General features: G+C 47.1%; 3 protein-coding genes across 3 annotated transcripts; 2 read left to right on the top strand and 1 right to left on the bottom strand.

The window, feature by feature from the left end:
* Nucleotides 1-2,191: 2,191 nt before the first annotated feature.
* On the top strand, nt 2,192-4,828 carry NEUTE1DRAFT_145317 (uncharacterized protein; the record flags this gene model as incomplete). The annotated part of the gene is made up of 1 exon (XM_009851218.1): nt 2,192-4,828. The coding sequence occupies one exon, from the start codon at nt 2,192-2,194 to the stop codon at nt 4,826-4,828; it is 2,637 nt and encodes an 878-aa protein (XP_009849520.1).
* Nucleotides 4,829-11,372: 6,544 nt separating this feature from the next.
* NEUTE1DRAFT_79198 (uncharacterized protein) lies at nt 11,373-12,628 on the top strand (the record flags this gene model as incomplete). The annotated part of the gene is made up of 2 exons (XM_009851217.1): nt 11,373-11,985; nt 12,077-12,628. The coding sequence occupies 2 exons, from the start codon at nt 11,471-11,473 to the stop codon at nt 12,156-12,158; spliced, it is 597 nt and encodes a 198-aa protein (XP_009849519.1).
* Nucleotides 12,629-14,790: 2,162 nt separating this feature from the next.
* Nucleotides 14,791-16,217, bottom strand: NEUTE1DRAFT_121106 (uncharacterized protein; the record flags this gene model as incomplete). The annotated part of the gene is made up of 2 exons (XM_009851216.1): nt 14,791-15,733; nt 15,787-16,217. 2 exons carry the CDS (start codon nt 15,818-15,820, stop codon nt 14,928-14,930), a joined length of 840 nt encoding a protein of 279 aa, XP_009849518.1.
* Nucleotides 16,218-17,591: the final 1,374 nt, after the last annotated feature.

Below are 17,591 nucleotides of genomic sequence, written 5' to 3'. Positions count from 1 at the left end.
TCCTCCACCCCTGGGTTCGTCAGCCCATAAACCCAGCAAATCTCCCGCAACGCCGTCCTGCTCTTTTCCTCTCCCGTTTTCTCATCCACCACAATCCTATACACCCAAATACTCTTTCCATGCTCGTCGCCCGACTGTTCCACCAAGATGGTCGTCCACTGCTCTGTCTCTGCTCCTGAAGAAGAGGAAGGAGAGGAAAGAAGAGGAGTAACGCTCCAATCAGCCCAATTATCCGTGGCTACTGTGCTCAGTTGCGGTTGTGATTGGTAAAATTCGATGCCGGTTTTGATCCATTTGGGCGGGATTTCCTTCTTCCTCTCGGATTCCGAAGTAGCAGAGGGAGTTGAAGAAGAAGAAGAAGGGTGGCGAGGACGAAAGGCGAGGAGGATCCCAGCTTGGTCGTAGCGCTCGCGCCAGGGGAAAGAGAAGGAGGCGCGGACGGAGAGGAAGGAGGTTAGAGGGCCGGTGGAGCGGGTGGAGGGGGGAATGGCGGTTGGTGCTAGGTAGGGTTAGTGATGGTTGTATAGCGGAGGTAAGAAATGGATGTAAGTGGGGGGTTAAGAGTAGGTTATATATACCATTGTAGATGTTGGTTGTGGGTGGTTTACGCCAGATGTCGGTGCCGGGGGCGGCGCGGATGGTGAAGATATCGGAGGTCTTGGCGGACATTTTGTTTGAATTGTAGAGTGAGGTAGTGGGAAATATGGCTATGAAGTGTGTAGACGATGTTGGTGATGTGGGAGTTGTGTTCTTCACTTTGGACTCACCTTCTCTGATCGAGGTGTCTTGATACCTTTTATACACGTAGAGAAGGCACCAGCAGAGGTGACGACTTTTTCAGCTCGGGCTTTACAGTTTCTATTACGCAAGATCTTCAGAGACGGAGGACCTAATCCTTTGGTCCGTCGCCAGAATCCGGAGATCAGCCGACCATGATGGCGTGCGCGAGTGAGAAGAATAGCGTTGGCTTGACTGTGAGACTGGGTTGCAGTGAGGGGCTGCGCGAGTTCACGATGGATCAGAGTCAGCTATTCCATGCACATAAGATCTGTGTCATTGGTATATGTGTCTTGCTTGGCTTCCCTAGTGTTTCGTATTTCTGTCTGGACGGCGTTGGAGCATGATATGGATAAGTAAGACGAAGGTAGAGCGGCCCGGTTATCCTAAGACTACGGGAAAACTCCGGGAGAACTTGCATTCACAATGGCCATTTCGCGTCTGTGATTTGCCCAACGCTCTTTCGCATCCAGCCAGACCAAAGGTCTTTAGATGGGGAAGTGACTAGACATGAGCTGTAATGCACGGCTTTTGTCGTTCCCGAATTTAACCTTGAATGTTGCTATCGTCAATGTAGACTATTGCTTCTCGTTTCTAATGAACAGAGGAAGTCATCACGAGCAAGGGAACAAGACCGTAACATAAAGCTGCAGCGATCATTTTGGACACAATACACAGGAAAGCGTACCTGAAACAGAGCCATATGTGAGCAATGTGTCAGCGGAGGAGAGCAAGCGAGGCAGGAGTGACGACAGTGCGGTGAATTGTGAATTGCAAGTGAATGGGAAAAAAAGAATTGAACAAGACCTCAAATCGAACTGACGGCCTTTTGCTCAAGAGACCCACCGGGCACAGATCATGATGCAGTCTGTGCATATGCGAGTTTTGAGTCTGCGTCTCACCCCGCTCGACCATGCGGACACAACTTTTTCAAACCGCTCAGTTCATTTCGACCTCGCAACTTTCTCCGTCACCAGTATCACCACCCGGCCAGGAACTAGCCCATCTTCGCACCAATCGTCTTACACCCCTTTCACCACCAGGGTCTGGATACTCCTTCAAGGGGCCCGACATATGTCAACATCACCAATATCGGCTTCCATCAAAACCGTCAATTGCTGCTCACCTAGGTCGTACCCCTGCTCGAAACCTTTCCAGGTGGGGGACGAGACAAGTGCCCCACTGCAATTCACTTGGGATTCAACAACGCGTCGCTTTCAACCCACGCTCAGCACTTCTCCAGAACAACACTGGCCAACATCACGCCTCCCATCAACCATCGGTTTTTCCATTGCACAGCTCATTTGCCTACTCTATTTTCAGGCATCGGTTCCCTTGCTCTAAGAAACTTTGGTGACATAGAAAACATCATAAAAAGACGACAACGAACAAGGCAAACAGCAAACTAGCAGTCATGTCGTCAAAGCCCAAGCCTAAGCGGCCAAATGCCGTACGCCGAATCATGGAGCGTGAAGAGAGCCGCGAGCGCCGTTTCAGGGAGGCTTCAGTAGCATCTAATGGGGGGGCCAGCAACACTACACCTGCGCCTACAGCAGCCGCACCGCCTAAGCCTAACCGACCCAAGTGCGCCAACCCGAAATGTCCAAAGCCCAATGTCGTCGACGGAACCTGCCAGACTTGTGGTATGGTCGCTGATGACAGCAACATTGTCTCCGAAATCACATTCGGTGAATCTTCTTCTGGTGCCGCCGTTGTTCACGGTACTCATGTCGCCTTTGATCAAGGCGGGATCCGCGGCGTTGGTGGTCTTGCATTCCGCCGTGTTGCTGGCGGTGGTGCTTCTGAAGCCCGTGAACGAAGTCTCCGCGAGGTCAAGGCTCTTATGCAACAGTACTCCTACCAGCTCAGAATCGGACAAAGCATCAGCGATATTGCTTTCCGCTACTACAAAGCCTGCTCACACGCCAACTTCGTCCAGGGTCGCCGTAAGCAAAATGTGGCCGCCATCTGCTTGTACGCCGCTTGCAGGGCGGAAAATAACCACAAGATCATGCTCATAGACTTGGCTGATCTCCTCCATACCGACGTTTTCGCTCTTGGTCGTGGCTACAAGGACTTCCTCAACCGGTTTCCTGAATTTCTCACAGGCCCTCGGCCCATCGTGATTGAGGATCTCATTTACCGTTTTGCTTCCAAACTGGAGTTTCTGCACGACACCAACAAAGTAGCCTTATCCGCTGTCCGTATTGCGAAGCGCATGCAACACGACAACATCACCCATGGTCGTAGGCCTGCTGGTATCTGCGGTGCGGCTCTCATCATGGCCGCCAGAGCTCACAACTATCGCCGTACTGTCAGAGAAGTTGTCTACATCGTCAAGGTCACAATGGCCACCATTCAGGAGCGAATGGACGAGTTTGCCAGCGTACCCGCTGCCCAGATGACTGTACAAGACTTCGACAACGAGGACCTCTTGAAAGCGGCTCCAGAGCACGATCCCCCCTTTGTCTACAAGCAAACAGACGAGTGGAAGGCCAAGCACACCCGCCCTAAGAAGAGGAAGAGGAAGGAGGCTGGAGACGGCAAGAAGAAGGGGACCAAAAAGATCCGGACTAACGATGGATCCTCGGCCGCACCCCAGACTATCGACAAAGATGGCTTCGTTGTCCCTCCAGTTCCCCGGCAAGAAGGAGACAGCGATCCTGATGTTGAGGCCGAGGCTCTCATCGTTACTGCAGTTGCTGGCGAAGAGCAACAGCTAAAGACATTGGTTGAGGAGTACGGTGAACTGGATGAGGAGGATGAGGATGAAGACGGCGATTCGAATTCCGATTCGGATTCGGACGATGAAGAGGAGGATGTTGATCCCAGCAGCGAGGTCGCCTTCGCCAAGGCTCAAGGTGTCGACATTGCCGCTTCTGGGGCCTCCAGCAATGGCGAAACATCCGGAAAAAATGGTGACAAGGAGAAAAAGAGAGGGAAGAAGCTTAGGAAGATTACGATGCCCATCACCCAGGAATGGCAGACGGATGAGGCTCTTTTGGAGAAAGAGATGGAGGGGCATCTTCACGATCCCGAGTTCCTCAATGCCGCTCAGGCCGAAAAGGTTGCAACGGACAAACGTGTTGAGTCGCAGAAGAAGCTGGCAGATGCTCGGAAGAAAAAACAAGAGCGAGCGCAAAATGCGAAGCAACAAGCCGCCAATTCTGCCTCTGTTCCTTCTGTCCCTGCACCCGCCTCTGCACCTGCTTCTACCTCTGGTCCTACTGCCGACCCCCCTCCTGCCCCTACCAGCACCGAGCAACCCAGCACAACCAAGGAGACTGACACGGTCATGGAAGACGCTGGTACTCGCGAAGAACGCCAGGATGAACCGGTCACAGACCGCCTCAACCCACCCTTATCGACCCAGTACACGCGCCCCGAGTACGTCCCCAACAAAGCTCTGGACGACCCCATCGTTCACGAGCACGAGTTCGCCGATGATCCTGAAGTCAAGTACTGCCGCCTAGGCGAGGCCGAGGCCAAGATGAAGGAGCAGATCTGGGTCAATATCCACGTGGACTTCCTCCGGTCTAAGCAACAGAGGGTGTTTGACGCGAAGCTGGCCGAGAAGAACAAGGGCCCCAACTCGAACAAGCGCAAGAACAAGAAGAATCGGGTTGAGGACAACGGCGGCGTGCCCGAGACGGCTGAGGAGGCGGCTGTCAACATGATGCGCAACCGCGGCATCAGTACCAAGCTTGATTACTCCAAGCTTGGCCAGATTTTTGACTTGGACTTCAACGAGAAGGGACCGGGAAGTAACGAGGCAGATAGCGCGCTGGCTAGTGAGGCTGGCGATGCCACTGAGAACCATGACAAAGAGGGCGAGGGTGCTGGTAGTGCAGCCGCTGCGGCTGTCGAGAGCGCTCCTGCTGCCGAGGAAGAGGTGCAGGAAGAGGTGGAGGACGCAGCACCTGAAGAGGAATTCGAAGAGGAATACAATAACGAGGACGAAGGCGGATATGACGATTACGATGAGGGTGGAGAGGAGGATATCAACCCCTTTGCCGATGACGACGAAGTAGATGACGAGGACGAGTACTGATTGGTTGGTAGTTTTGGTTTTTGTATGACGGAAGGATTCATTGGGAGCAAGCGAGCGTTCTTATCTTGATGAATATCTTATCATAAAACCCCTACCCATATAGGTGTATGTTATGTAATAACTAGATGAGCATATCTAGATTCGAGAATACAAGTTCAAACTTGGCGATTCGGTTATTAGGATATCTGGCCGCCTGGTAGTTTCTGTGTATTGGTGATCGTATGTCTATTGATACATAGCGAATCAATCCCCATCATATCTTTGGCCTGCTTCCCTATCCCTTCCTGCATTGTCCTTTTGGGGTTTCACACCCAGCAAGTTTCGCTCAGATCCTTCTTTCATCTGGCCCTATCGTCCTACCCAAAACCACTACAGCAGGAAAATGCGATGGAAGAGATTGTCAGGCACAGCTATGGCAATTGTCTATTTTGTATCTCAAAAGATAATGAGAGGAATAGAGGACAATCATATATCCTTCTCCCTGATCATTGAGCATGAAACGACATAGTGCTTGCAGTGCTCGATCGTTACTTGGGTTTCTCGTGTGAAGAGGTTGGAGATGGTTATAGCCAACTGGCTGGTGGTATATTATCAAAGCCCTGTCCATCTTGGCTTTCAAGCCTTTTGTCTTTTGATATGTCCAGTCCCGAAACTTGGCTACCGTAAACTCCGTGGGCTGGCTTCAACTATTGTTAAGTTGTGCCGGTCTAGGTAGCTGTTAACTGTCACAGATCTATTCTAGGAAAGTAGTTGAGATAAGTTGAACACACTGCTACACGGGGGCACTGGCGCGCGTCTTAAGGGGTTGCGTCTTGATCATGTCGACACCGTGATCTTTTTGGGTTGAGACGAACGCCAAGAAGTCAAGAGTGTCGTTCATCCCGTTGAGACGTTATCCGAAGCATATTCTGCGCCCGTTTGCCCTCGCAATCTGGATTGGTTATTTGGTTGGGAAGTATCTATTCACATAGTATCTGGATTGCCTCCGAACGGACCAGCGGACTCGGACGTCGGATGTCGGATGTATGGAAACGCATCTGTGACGGACGGGCCGGATAAATCGACTGTGTGCCCAGATATTTCGGCGGTGTGGGGGCCGCCTGGCCAATGAGGAATCGTGAGCCAACATGTCAGCGCCCGCCAAATTTGCTAGCGAGCAACATTATATAACATTTCTATATATCAGCAATAACGATTAAAGCAATTGAGCACATCGCCATCGCCATTATTATTTACTATTGTAATTAGTAAGTATAGTATTGAGAGGTTTTAACCGTAATCGAAATTACTAACCATATACTATAGAAATATTTAAAGTTATTAATCTAACCGCCTCCTCCCCTATACTCGCGCCCGCACGCGCCCCCAGTCCGACTCCCTCAATCGAATAGATTAAAACCGAGCTACGCGACAATGACTACGAGTTTCTTAATATCAACGAGCTCATTAAAGACGAGAAGCTATTTCCAATTCTAGCGATCCCCGTATTCCGCCGCCGCCGCTCCCCCTTAAGCTCCTTAAGTTCGTCGTTATTAAGTTCTTCTTCGAGGGACTAGGATAAAGCGACCGAGAAGGATAATAATATTAATAAAAGTAAACCCGCCCTCTTTAAATTTTCTTCTCGTTAATAGACTAACGTCGTCGCTGCTATTAAAGAGATTAATAACATCACTAGATAATTCGGATTTAGTATTTGTAAATACTATATTAGTAATTACTGACGAAAGGTTACAACTCGGTTTACTAGCTGGTATAATATTAAATATATTATAGTAAAGAAGCGTAGTAAAAAGCGCGAGGAGGATATTCTACTCTAAAGATTATTAGTAGCGAATATAAAAAGAAATTGTAAATGATAGGGAAAGCTAATATTTAATACTAAAATTATAGTATAATAATTTACCCTTATAAGGGGGGACTACAACTATCCCCTTAATCCTAATAATATTAATTATTTTACTATTAACTATCGCTAATATTATATAAAGGAAGTAACTATTAATATCCTTTAGTTAGCCAAATAGCTAAAAACTTCCTCGTTAGATATTATATTTATTATCTATAACGAATTCCCTAGTATTACTATTACATAATGTAATATATTTAATATATTAGCGGCTAATAAAATAAAGTAAGCGGGCGCCCTTATACTGACCTAATAATTTTTTAACTAGTTACAATTAATAAAGAGAATTTATTATAAAGTCTACCGCTACAACGGCGAGGAGTTTGGGCTAATCGAGAGAATCTTTTAAATTTATTTATAGTATATTAAACAGTTGAGGAAGAATCCCAAGGTTATAAGCTTAGACTATACGTATAAAGTCAATAAATTCGACATACCACTTCTTTAAATATATAGGATAATAACTATATATACGACTTTCAATATTGGTTACTATTTACTAAGTGGCGAAAAGGAAGTATACTTTATATAAGTATTTTAATAAATCGAGGCTATATTTGTAAAATATAGTATCTCCCACCCTCTAATTATTATTACTAATTACAATAAAGCGTATAAGAGAGTTTGCCAAGTAATCTTTCTTATTACTTAGTACTAAATCTATTTCTAGTATATAATAAAGAACGTCACCTTTTACGTTAAAAAGAAATAAGAAAGTAATTTTAAGAGTATAATATTAAGTAATTGTAGTAGTAACGGGAATTATTTCCGTAAGAATTACTATTATATAAATATTAACCCCGCTAATAAAAATTCTATTATCCGCTAAGTAGCTGCCTAATTATTAAATATGGATAATTAGAGTTACTACCTCGGGTTAGGAATTAAAAATCCCTTTATTTAGCCTATTAATAATCGTACCCCCTATAATTTAAACTGTAAATAAATTAACAATATAAATAGGATTTTAACTTTGTAGAAGGCAATAGTATATTTTAATATAGAGGAGGGATTCTACTAGTAATAGCGGGTATTATTAAGGGAATTCCTCAAGTAAAAAGGTATAATTATTATATCTATCCATTATTATTTATATAATTACTAATCCCTCTTTTTATAATTATAATTAACTACCTTCTTTATATTTACCTCCCTTTAAAGTACGAATTTACTTATTTCGCTATTAAATTATACTGTAATTTTAGTATACGAGTAACTTCCCATACAAAAAGTGCCTATAGTGTTTTAAAAGTACTACTTAAAAATCATCATATTAATTTCAACTAATTACTAACAACTATTATTGAAACCTTTAAATAGTTAAAAGAGAATTTTATAATTAAATATACGTATTAAATCTCGAAAAACGTAGCGAAATTCAAGTATACTACCCTAATAGACTTAAAATTTATTACCAACTTCGTTTATTTTGAATTACTTTAATAGTAAACTTAATTGATTAATAATAATTTTAAACAATTACAATTTAACTTAGAAAAATTAAAAGCAAAATACTCTACCTACTTTACGAGGCAATATAACTTACCCTACTAGTATAGGATATTTAATATTATACAGTTAAATAGTACTATACTCCAAAGTATAATCGATAAACACTAGTTACTCAAACTAGACATAGTAATTAAATATCCCTTTATTATATCCTTTTATTAACTATTGTTTATTTAATATACTAACTATATCTCTTATAGCCTTTATTTATATAATAGCTAATATTATACAAGGAGAGAGATCCCCTTCTATAAGGGGACAGCAGAGCGATACGCGGGTACTGGCTACTATATATATATTAAAATTCTACGAAGAAAGAAAGGAGAAAACGCTACCCTTTGGGTAGATTGAGTACTAGAGTTTAAATAGCCGTATGCTTTAATAATAGTACCTTATAACTTAAGTTAGCGGGAGAATACTCTAGAAGTTTAGGGCGCCGCGGTACCGCAGTCCGAGTTGATTGGGGCAGTCTTAATACGGGTTGCCGTCTTGGTACTCAAATCTGGCCAGTTAGAGCTAGATGCCTTGTCGGGTGCTAGTCCTATGACACTTCCCTATTATTACTAACTACTAGAAAGTTTGTAACAATACCCAACCTATACCTACTATACCCGCTCTCCCTCCCCTCCCCTCCTCTAATATTAAATATAATCTATTTTATATTACCCCCCCTAAAGCTTTAATACAGCCTTCTCCTAAGAAGAGGAAGATAATTAAAGCGGTATTAGCTAATTAGAGGGAGTAAAAGGCTAAGGTGGTAATAGAGAGCGCGAGGCTAGAGATAGAGAGATTGAAAATACAATTCTAGGAATTGAGGGAGTTACAGCAAAGAGAGGCACAGCTAGAGGCACGGTTGCGGGAACTTACGAATTAATAATAGTCTTAACCGCCGCCGCCGTTACTAGTATACTATAGGTATTAACAATAGTAATATTACTAGCCTACCCGCCAGCTAATAATGCTGCCCCCTCCTTTATAGTAGCTACGGTATTTAAATCCTTACTAGCCGCTACTATTTAGCTAATAGTAATCTTAATAGTTATACTAGTTCTCCCAATCGGACTAGTAGTATCAATACTAGTATATTTGTAATTATACTAGTATAAATATGAACTCTACGATTTTAGTATATTTACGTGAATTAGTATCTTAGAAAGCCTCGTCTATATAAATCCCTATGCAATTTTGGTGTGGATGTTGCACACATGTCATTTTGGTGGGAATTTGGCGGGCGCAAACATGGGTGTATCATTGGCCAGGCGGCCCCCACACCGCCGAAATATCTGGGCACACAGTCGATTTATCCGGCCCGGTTAACGTTGACACTTCAGCTTCCTTCCCCGCACGCCATGTGTCAACGTCAACGAACTATGGGGTTATCGGTGGCAGTTGCGGAGATGGTTAGGTTCGCTTCTCGGGCTGTGTGGGGTAGGGTAGCGTACACTACCGTCGGGCAGCCCTGCCCCGCCGCTGTCCTCGCCGCTATCACTAGCGACGATTTTAAGCATGAATAGTGGAGCATGGCCTAGGCTTTTTCGGAACCCCTCACATGCTTTGCAATCTTTTCCATTTTCCTCAACAAACATCTGCGCAAACGTCGAGCCAAGATTCCCAACAACTTTTATCCAAATCTTCTCTCTCCACTCGAACCAATCAACCGAGCGAACGTCACACCTGTTTAATGGACTTTGCTATTCAAACGATAAAGACAGCGATAACGACCAGCGGCAATATCGACATCATGTCCGCCACTGCACTAGCGCCGACCATCTGTTTTATCGTCATTTCTGCCATCAACGATGCAGACGCATATGTTCCACCCGTTTTGATCAAGGCTCAAAGTGTCAATTCTCGACGGAATTATCTTGCTTGCATGCATTCGGAGTTTTGCTGATACACACATTCTGTCACGGTCCCGGAATACTCAAGGCCCATCAGGTGGGGATCGTCCGAAGCTGGAGTTCGGCCTTTGTCCTTGGGAGCGCCGATCACAACAACACAGGTGTGCACAAAAATACACTACATATCTTCTCGCTTCATTTTGCCTGGTCTCTGTGTTCACTGTTATCTCGGCATTGTGTCCTTTTGCTCACAATGAATCACCGGGTGACTCCGGATTTGAACATCTTCTCAAGTGTGGAAGAAAGGCTGAGAGGACACCATAATGGCAAGTGCCGTTTTTAATGCGCCTCTGATGAATGCTGTCGGCAAAAAGGATAGCTTGGATAGCAGTCCCATAATCTCTGTTACCATATCGTGAGCTAATGGCTGCAGCCGGATCGATGCACCCCGGGTTGATACTTCAAAGAGATGTCATCTATTTGGAGATCATCCATCTTCAGGGCTGACCATACCCATCACGCCCGGACAACGAAAGGGGAAGTCCGGAAGCCAGTCTGCCACCGATGATGGCTAAAGCGAGAGAGAGGCGTGAGAGGTTCAAGGGTAGGGGACTCAAACTCACGGCCGAACCGAAAGCCAGTTTTTGATCTACATGTGACTACCTCTCTCTACCTTGCAGACTTTCTCAACAGAAGATTACGATGTGGTGGAAGAAAGCAAAGGGTCGTTTCAGGGCGACTTTGTATCGCCAAATGGCATCTCAGCTTCTGGGATCAGGATAGCATCACAGCGGGATCGCGGCACTAGCAGGTGGAACTTGGGCACCTCAGTGGATGCAGCTACGCTAGTGGCCTAGGCAACTGGGGGCGCCTCCAAGCTTGGATCTCGGCGACAACGGCATGCCGGATCTGCCTCGGCCAATTGCTCGAACTCCATTTATGATATAAAATCTCTGAAAACAAAATGTCGCCCCTCCTCCTCGGTCACGGTTCGTCGACCTTGCTGAAAGTTGTTTCCTGTTACATCTCTCTCGCCCGTCTTACTTGCCGTCCTTGGATAAAGCTCTCAACAGCGACCATTGCGACCTTGACACCCCACGCATTACTGTCCCTTGGCAACCAAGAACCTTGTTGACCACCCCCCTTCCGTCTTCGGAAGCTTATCAAACCTCAACATCATAAACCTTATTGGCAGACACTCTTCACTTCCTGCCAGTCGTCATAACGGTCACCACGGCAAACAACATCGGCTCAGTTCTGCTACTTTTCCACCTTTCTCAAAACACGACATCGTCCCCTTAGCTGCGCGGACCACCAACCTCGCCCGCAAGCGAATCTATCACACATCAATCACCGTCCAAGCCAAACCATCAGTCGCAAACAATGGAAAAGCTCACCGTCGTCGAGGCTGCCCCAATGCCGGCTAGCCATATCAAACCCACCAGCTTCTTCACCGCGCGTTCCCGAGCCTGCTGCAGATGCAACGAGGAAGGCTCCTCTCACGACCAGCAGTGCATCAAGGCCGAATGCACACATGGCTACTGCACCGATTGCCCCCAGCTGGACTCGCGCGGCAGGGAGGTGATTCCTCACTCGTTCCCTTGCAACTGGGTCTGCAACACGTGCTCCGAGGTCCACAGCGTTCTCTCCATCCTCGTCAAGAACGTCGAATGCAAGTGCGAAAAGCCGACACTACAGGCTATTTACGACCAGTTTGGCCGCATCTTCCTCTACTTCCGCAACGACCCCGCTGTAGACGACTTGACCAATCCGGCTAAAGTACAGGAGGCGGCCTGGAGGGTCTGGGAGGCGGGTGCCGAGCCGTGGTTGCCGCATGTCATTGCTGCTGAGGAGGCGATTGCGAGGGCGAGTTCCAAGAAGGGTTGGAGTCAGTTATCGTAAGTTTTGTCTTTTCTCGTTCTCCGGGGTTTGAAGGGTCTTTTGACTTGTCGGATGGCTCAACTAACTGACCTGTTTCGACACCTCTAGTCAAGCTAGTTTCTCGAGTGAGGACCCCCTCGACATGGACATGTCCGAGACGACGGAGTCGGTCGTTAGCGACTCGTATTAAGTACGGGAGCAATCAGCTTCAACTGCTTTCGGCTGGATCGTCAACTGGTTTCCACAGTGCCACCTTCTTTTGATAGCGACGTCATTGCTCGACGTTTTGGTCATTATCTCGGCACCACGATCTCCGACCTCACATTTCTATCAGCACTATCACGACTTCCGCTTTCAGTATTATCTGAGCTGCCTTCCGATGTCCCAATTGAGGACGATCATCATCATCATTTCGTCTAAAACTTCCGGGGAGGAGCGTTGCATGGAAAAGCGGGGTTTAGGCGTTGGAACTCTTTTCTTTTTTACAGGATCATTTGCTTTTCATCTACATAAGCAGCGAGTGGCGTTAGGATTAGCAGGATGGACGTTTTTTACACACTAGGGCCAGTCTTTTGACCTTTGCGTTTGGTATCCATATCGTAACACTGATACCCTAGTTTCAGTACGTTAGGGGACAATGAAATTGAACTACATTTCCACAAACCCAGCTATTCATCTGCACTCTTCTTCTCTCTTGTGTCTTGTAGTGCCTCATCTGTTGACCAAGATGGTAAGTTATCTTGGCATTGTTTGATCCACACACATGGGCCATGCTTACATCATCGAAAGTCCCTCACCTTCTCTTGTCCTTTTTCTTCTTTCTCTTCGATCAACGACTTCACCATTCATCCTTTCCATGCCTCGTATTAAAGCTCACTCCGTTCACTTTTGAGATCATAGGCCAAGCTCATTATTCCCATTCTCACAATTTCCGGGCGTGTGGCTCAGTTGGTAGAGCGTTCGCTTAGCATACTCCCCTGTATGCGAAAGGTCCTGGGTTCGATTCCCAGCTCGTCCATATCCAGTTATCGAGTCACTCGAAATTCATTTTTTTGTCCATGGTTGCTCATCTCCTGATCTTATACTCTTTGTTTTTTTTTCAATTCCCCCATCGATGCGCGGCGGGATAAAAATGTGAATCATTGAGGGTCAATGAGAAGTCGCTTTTTTGGTTTCTGTCCGAAGGGGTCTTGACAGGACATTATCTTGTCTGTAAAAGTAGTTCCTTTACTGGAGAAAAAAGAGAAGAAGAAGAAGAAAAAAAAAAAAAAAAAAAAAAAAAAAAGACCTGAGAAAAAGGGAAAAAAATCTTGGGCCGTACCTGGTTTAATGCCTCTCAACTTGCGCAGCAAGCTCATACATTTTGCTGATTACATGTTTGTGTCACATCCCTTCGTTTGTACCAGAGTTTTCGTTGATCAGTCATACTTCCAGGTGGGGAGCTACACAAGGTAAGATGGTTGTGAAGTGACCAGCATCCAAGACATGTGCTTCGAGAAGAAGAGAAGGAGAAGGAGGAGTGACAATATGAGTAACGTTGACGGTAGGTGAAGCAAGTACCATAATGAGGAAGAAGTCTTGGGGGTGAGCTTGGCTGTCTCTGATACGTTTCACGGTCAGGGATGGTAGTCTGGTGTGATGTGGTGTGGTCTGGTGTAACCAAAAATGTTTAGGAGCCACCATTTGAAGACGTTACATACAGCTTTGAATGTCTCTTTGCCGTACGTAGCTTGGTTTTTTGTTCTCGGAGATGGTTCTTGATTCTGGAGTTTGAAGTAGTGTAGTGTAGTGTAGAAAAAACAGGAGTGCAAAAACACAGACAATGTTGTTATGTCTTGGGGTTGGCAACAAGTTTCAAACTTGGTAGCTATACATGGGCAGGTGGTTAATTGTCAAGTGTGAATTGACTGAGACCATGTCTAGGGTTACACTAATTTTGGAAAGCGCTCAATCAGCTAGCTATGTACCTAGCTATCTTGCCTTTCCTGACCTTTACGATAACTTCAATTGCCTTCGCTCACATATACAAAATATGGAAGTCTAGATAGTCGGTCAATCTCTCCAACACAATCAACAGCCAAGACGGTTACCGGTACGGGCCGGACAAACCACACTGTCGGTAATAAATATCGGATGCTTGGAGCGAAGCATCTGCCACAATGTTGATTGATGCAAGCCAAGAGAAGACCAAGATACCAAGCTTTCGATTCCGACTGTGTACCTACGTACCAAGACCTGACCCAACAAATCGATGTAAAATGACGCACGTAGGAATAGCCACATGGCGTCAAGGTTGTGATAGGCTTGAACGAAGCTTGAATGAATTGTTTTACTCATATTGGTTGTAGTCATATATATGGTCTGTGTGCAAGATACATGGTGCAAGCCTTCGACTTGCTCCCCATCTTGGCGCGGCGATGGATCTACACTACGTTCACCAACTAGCCCCTACAGTGCGGATCAACCCAACCTCATGCCACATCCGGCAGGTTTATCTACAGGTTGCTCGTTCATTCCTATGGGCGATTAAGCGGGGTTTGGACGACGACACAATGAACCTTCTATTATGAAGCCATATATCGAGAATTCACGGTCATCTCGACAAGACGACCGGCATTGAGACAGTACGAACTGAACGACGACAATGAAGTTGATATCTTTAGTGTCCTTCACGCAGATGGAAAGAAGGCATAACAATCACAACAGAGAACGTATTCTTCGCTCCATGTGGCCTATTCATTACATCTAATACCCAAGTCCTTCAATCAGTCATCCATCAACGCTAAAACGAAGGGGGTATAATGAAAAAAAAATCATTAACCAAAAAAATGTTGCGGGAAAAAAAAAACGCTCCGTAACTCCAGGCTCCGCCAGCCATGCAAACCCATCCCTTCGAACATCGGTTTTATCTTCTTTATTTCTCCGAGTTTCTTCAGCCAGTCGCCACGGTGCGGTGGTATTATGACTTGAAAACCTCCGCCCGCTTCCCAGCTTTCTCTTTCACCATCCTCGCCGTGACCACCCCGCTATCCGGCACGCCGCTGAGAGGCTCGGGCGCCTGGAGCCACTTGAGGTTGCTGGCCTCCACGAGGCCCTGGAACCATATGTTGGCCATCTTGCGGTACCCGACATCAGTAGGATGGGTGGAATCGAACATGTCTTCGGGGATTGGGCCCTTGGTCGCGTCGTGCATATCCACCAGGATCACTCGCTTACCCGCATCCCTCATCCGCTGCGCTAACGCCTTGTACTGGTCGTTGATGACCAACACGCGCTTCTCAGTGGCCGGTAAGGTGTTGATGATGAGCGTGCTAAGGATAACCACAGCGCGCGGGCTGGCGGCAAAGACTTCGTCGATCATGGCTCCCATCCTGTCGCTCGCTGTCGAAATGTTGAGATTCCCTGCTGCGTCATTGGTGCCGGCATTGATGAGGACCACGTTGGGCTTGTACGCGGGCACGGCGGTGTGGGCCTTCGCGTGGACCTCGTGGATTCTGTAGCCTGGCCAGCCCTCGACATCGTTGTCCTGCATGGTGCCGTGATGACGCGAACCAACCATGTTGACTGGGTTGCCGAGCTTGACAATGGCATTGCGCAGTGAATTACGGTAACCGTTGCCGTCGGTCGATGCCTGCCCATACGTTATTGATGCGCCAAGTGGCATGATGCGTAGGCTAACGCCGTTACTGAGGGCAGCAACGGCCTTGCCACCATTGCCGAAGGTGTCGGTCGGAATGCCCTGGTTGGCCAAGGGGGTGGACAAGGCTAAAAGTAGGTTGTTAGTCGGATAGCTCGTGGCAGACTTGGGGGATACTCACCCATCAAGAGGGCCTTTAACGATGGAACCATCATTTTGTCGAAGTGGATCGAGTTTCTACTGGAAGAGTATGTCGGGATGTGTAATGGTACCAATTCCCAGTTGTTCGACTCGGTGACTGAGGGTTATAGATGGCCTTCCAGAATCGAGGTCGTGCCGTCTCTTTGGTGTCCCCGGTGATGCGTCAACAAAGAGTTGGAAACAAAGGCGACAGTCAGGCACCAGACAAGGGATAATAGTCCGGATGGAATACCGGTAACACGTATGGATGATATTGGGTGTGACTGAACAGGTCGAGAGGTGTTGAGCCGTCAGGTATGGAAGTTCCTTTGATGTTGGGGAATCGACAGGCTAAAAGTAAGACGACGTCAGGATTGTAGCACGGAGGCGGTATGTGATACTACGGTGGGAGTGTCAAAGGAGGGTTGGGTGACATTCATTCGAAGAGAGTTTGAAGGAGTCAAAACAAGGAGACACAGGGAAACGGCAGGATATATGGGGAAGCCGAGTTCATGGGAACCGGGGACGGGAAACCTCTCGATGGGTTTACCCATCAAGCTTGACCCGTTGTCACCTCATCCGGGCTAGACAACCGAAGCTAGTGATGGCTGTGGCGGATGGCGGACATGATGATGATGTTTAGTCACGTACAGTGCGCCCGTACAATACAATATATCAAAACCCCGGCCATGGTACCGTCCCATGAAGCAATGGTAGCAGCATTGGCTAGTGATGCCTTGACAGCCGGGGCACTACGCAGTATTGAGAGTGGCGCGAGAGAGTGGCCGCAGAGTGACATAGGCGGGAGGGAATGAAATCTTGCCAAGCGGGAACGTGGTGTTGAACTGAGCCTGTTGGAGGCGTTGTGGGTCTGAGTAGAGTTTGGGACAAGTCAACACCTCTAGTGCTGACCTCGCGAGCGCGAGATTCAAGCTTGACATTTTCTCGTGTCTGCCCGATGGAGCCCACCCCACCCAGTTACGATGTGTGACAACGGTCGCCACGGTCGAAACAAACGAAGCCGAGGGAGGAGAAACGAGGAAGTGAGTGCGACCAGGGAATCCTGGGTGATGCGAGGATGGATCGGGTCTTGGGTAGGATCAACCGAAGTGCCCCTGCTAAGACTCGGCAGACAGGAGACTGGGAAACAGCCCCAGTCGAGACTTCCCTTCCACTTGGGCGCCCTTCCCAAGAGGAACTTTTGGTCGCAGCAGGTCGCGCTGGCAAATGGTAGCGTTGGCTGTTGTCTCTGCTAGCGTGAAGATAAGAAGTTGGGCGGGTTTTAGGCGTAGATCACCCTCAGCTTCTTAACAGTGGCTAGCTGGAAGCCTACCGAGCAAGAGTCAGTACTCCAGTCTGGCCCGTCATACAGTGGTTTGAGTTGTTCTGTTTCGTCGATCCCCCTGTGCCGCCCAGGCTTTGTGCCTGAGATATGGAATAAAAGAAGCTTTGTATGACGTGCTACCCCTCGCCAAATCGACACGGCGCATCTGATCCGCATGACTGTAACCGTCATTGATTGTCTTTTGACATCGTCCGTCTTCGGCATACTATCGTCAGTCACTTCATCTGACCTGCAAAGGGTTCAAAGGGTCTACTGTGTAGTGTACTATCGATCCAATCTTGAACTCATGTCGTCGTTCTGGACTGCTCACCGACAAAGTGGATATGAGGTGCTTCGCTGCTGCCGTATGCTGCGCGCCGGTCTGGCAGCTCAGCTCCCTCAACGCGCAGATGCATGCACATCAGCTCCATTTGACACCTCCAACCGTCAATAATTTGGCTTTGTGGCTGCAGCCCGCAGAA

Source organism: Neurospora tetrasperma, assembly GCF_000213175.1.
Source record: "Neurospora tetrasperma FGSC 2508 unplaced genomic scaffold NEUTE1scaffold_2, whole genome shotgun sequence".
Lineage (NCBI taxonomy): Eukaryota > Fungi > Ascomycota > Sordariomycetes > Sordariales > Sordariaceae > Neurospora > Neurospora tetrasperma.
This window is presented reverse-complemented; position numbering and strand designations above follow the sequence as displayed.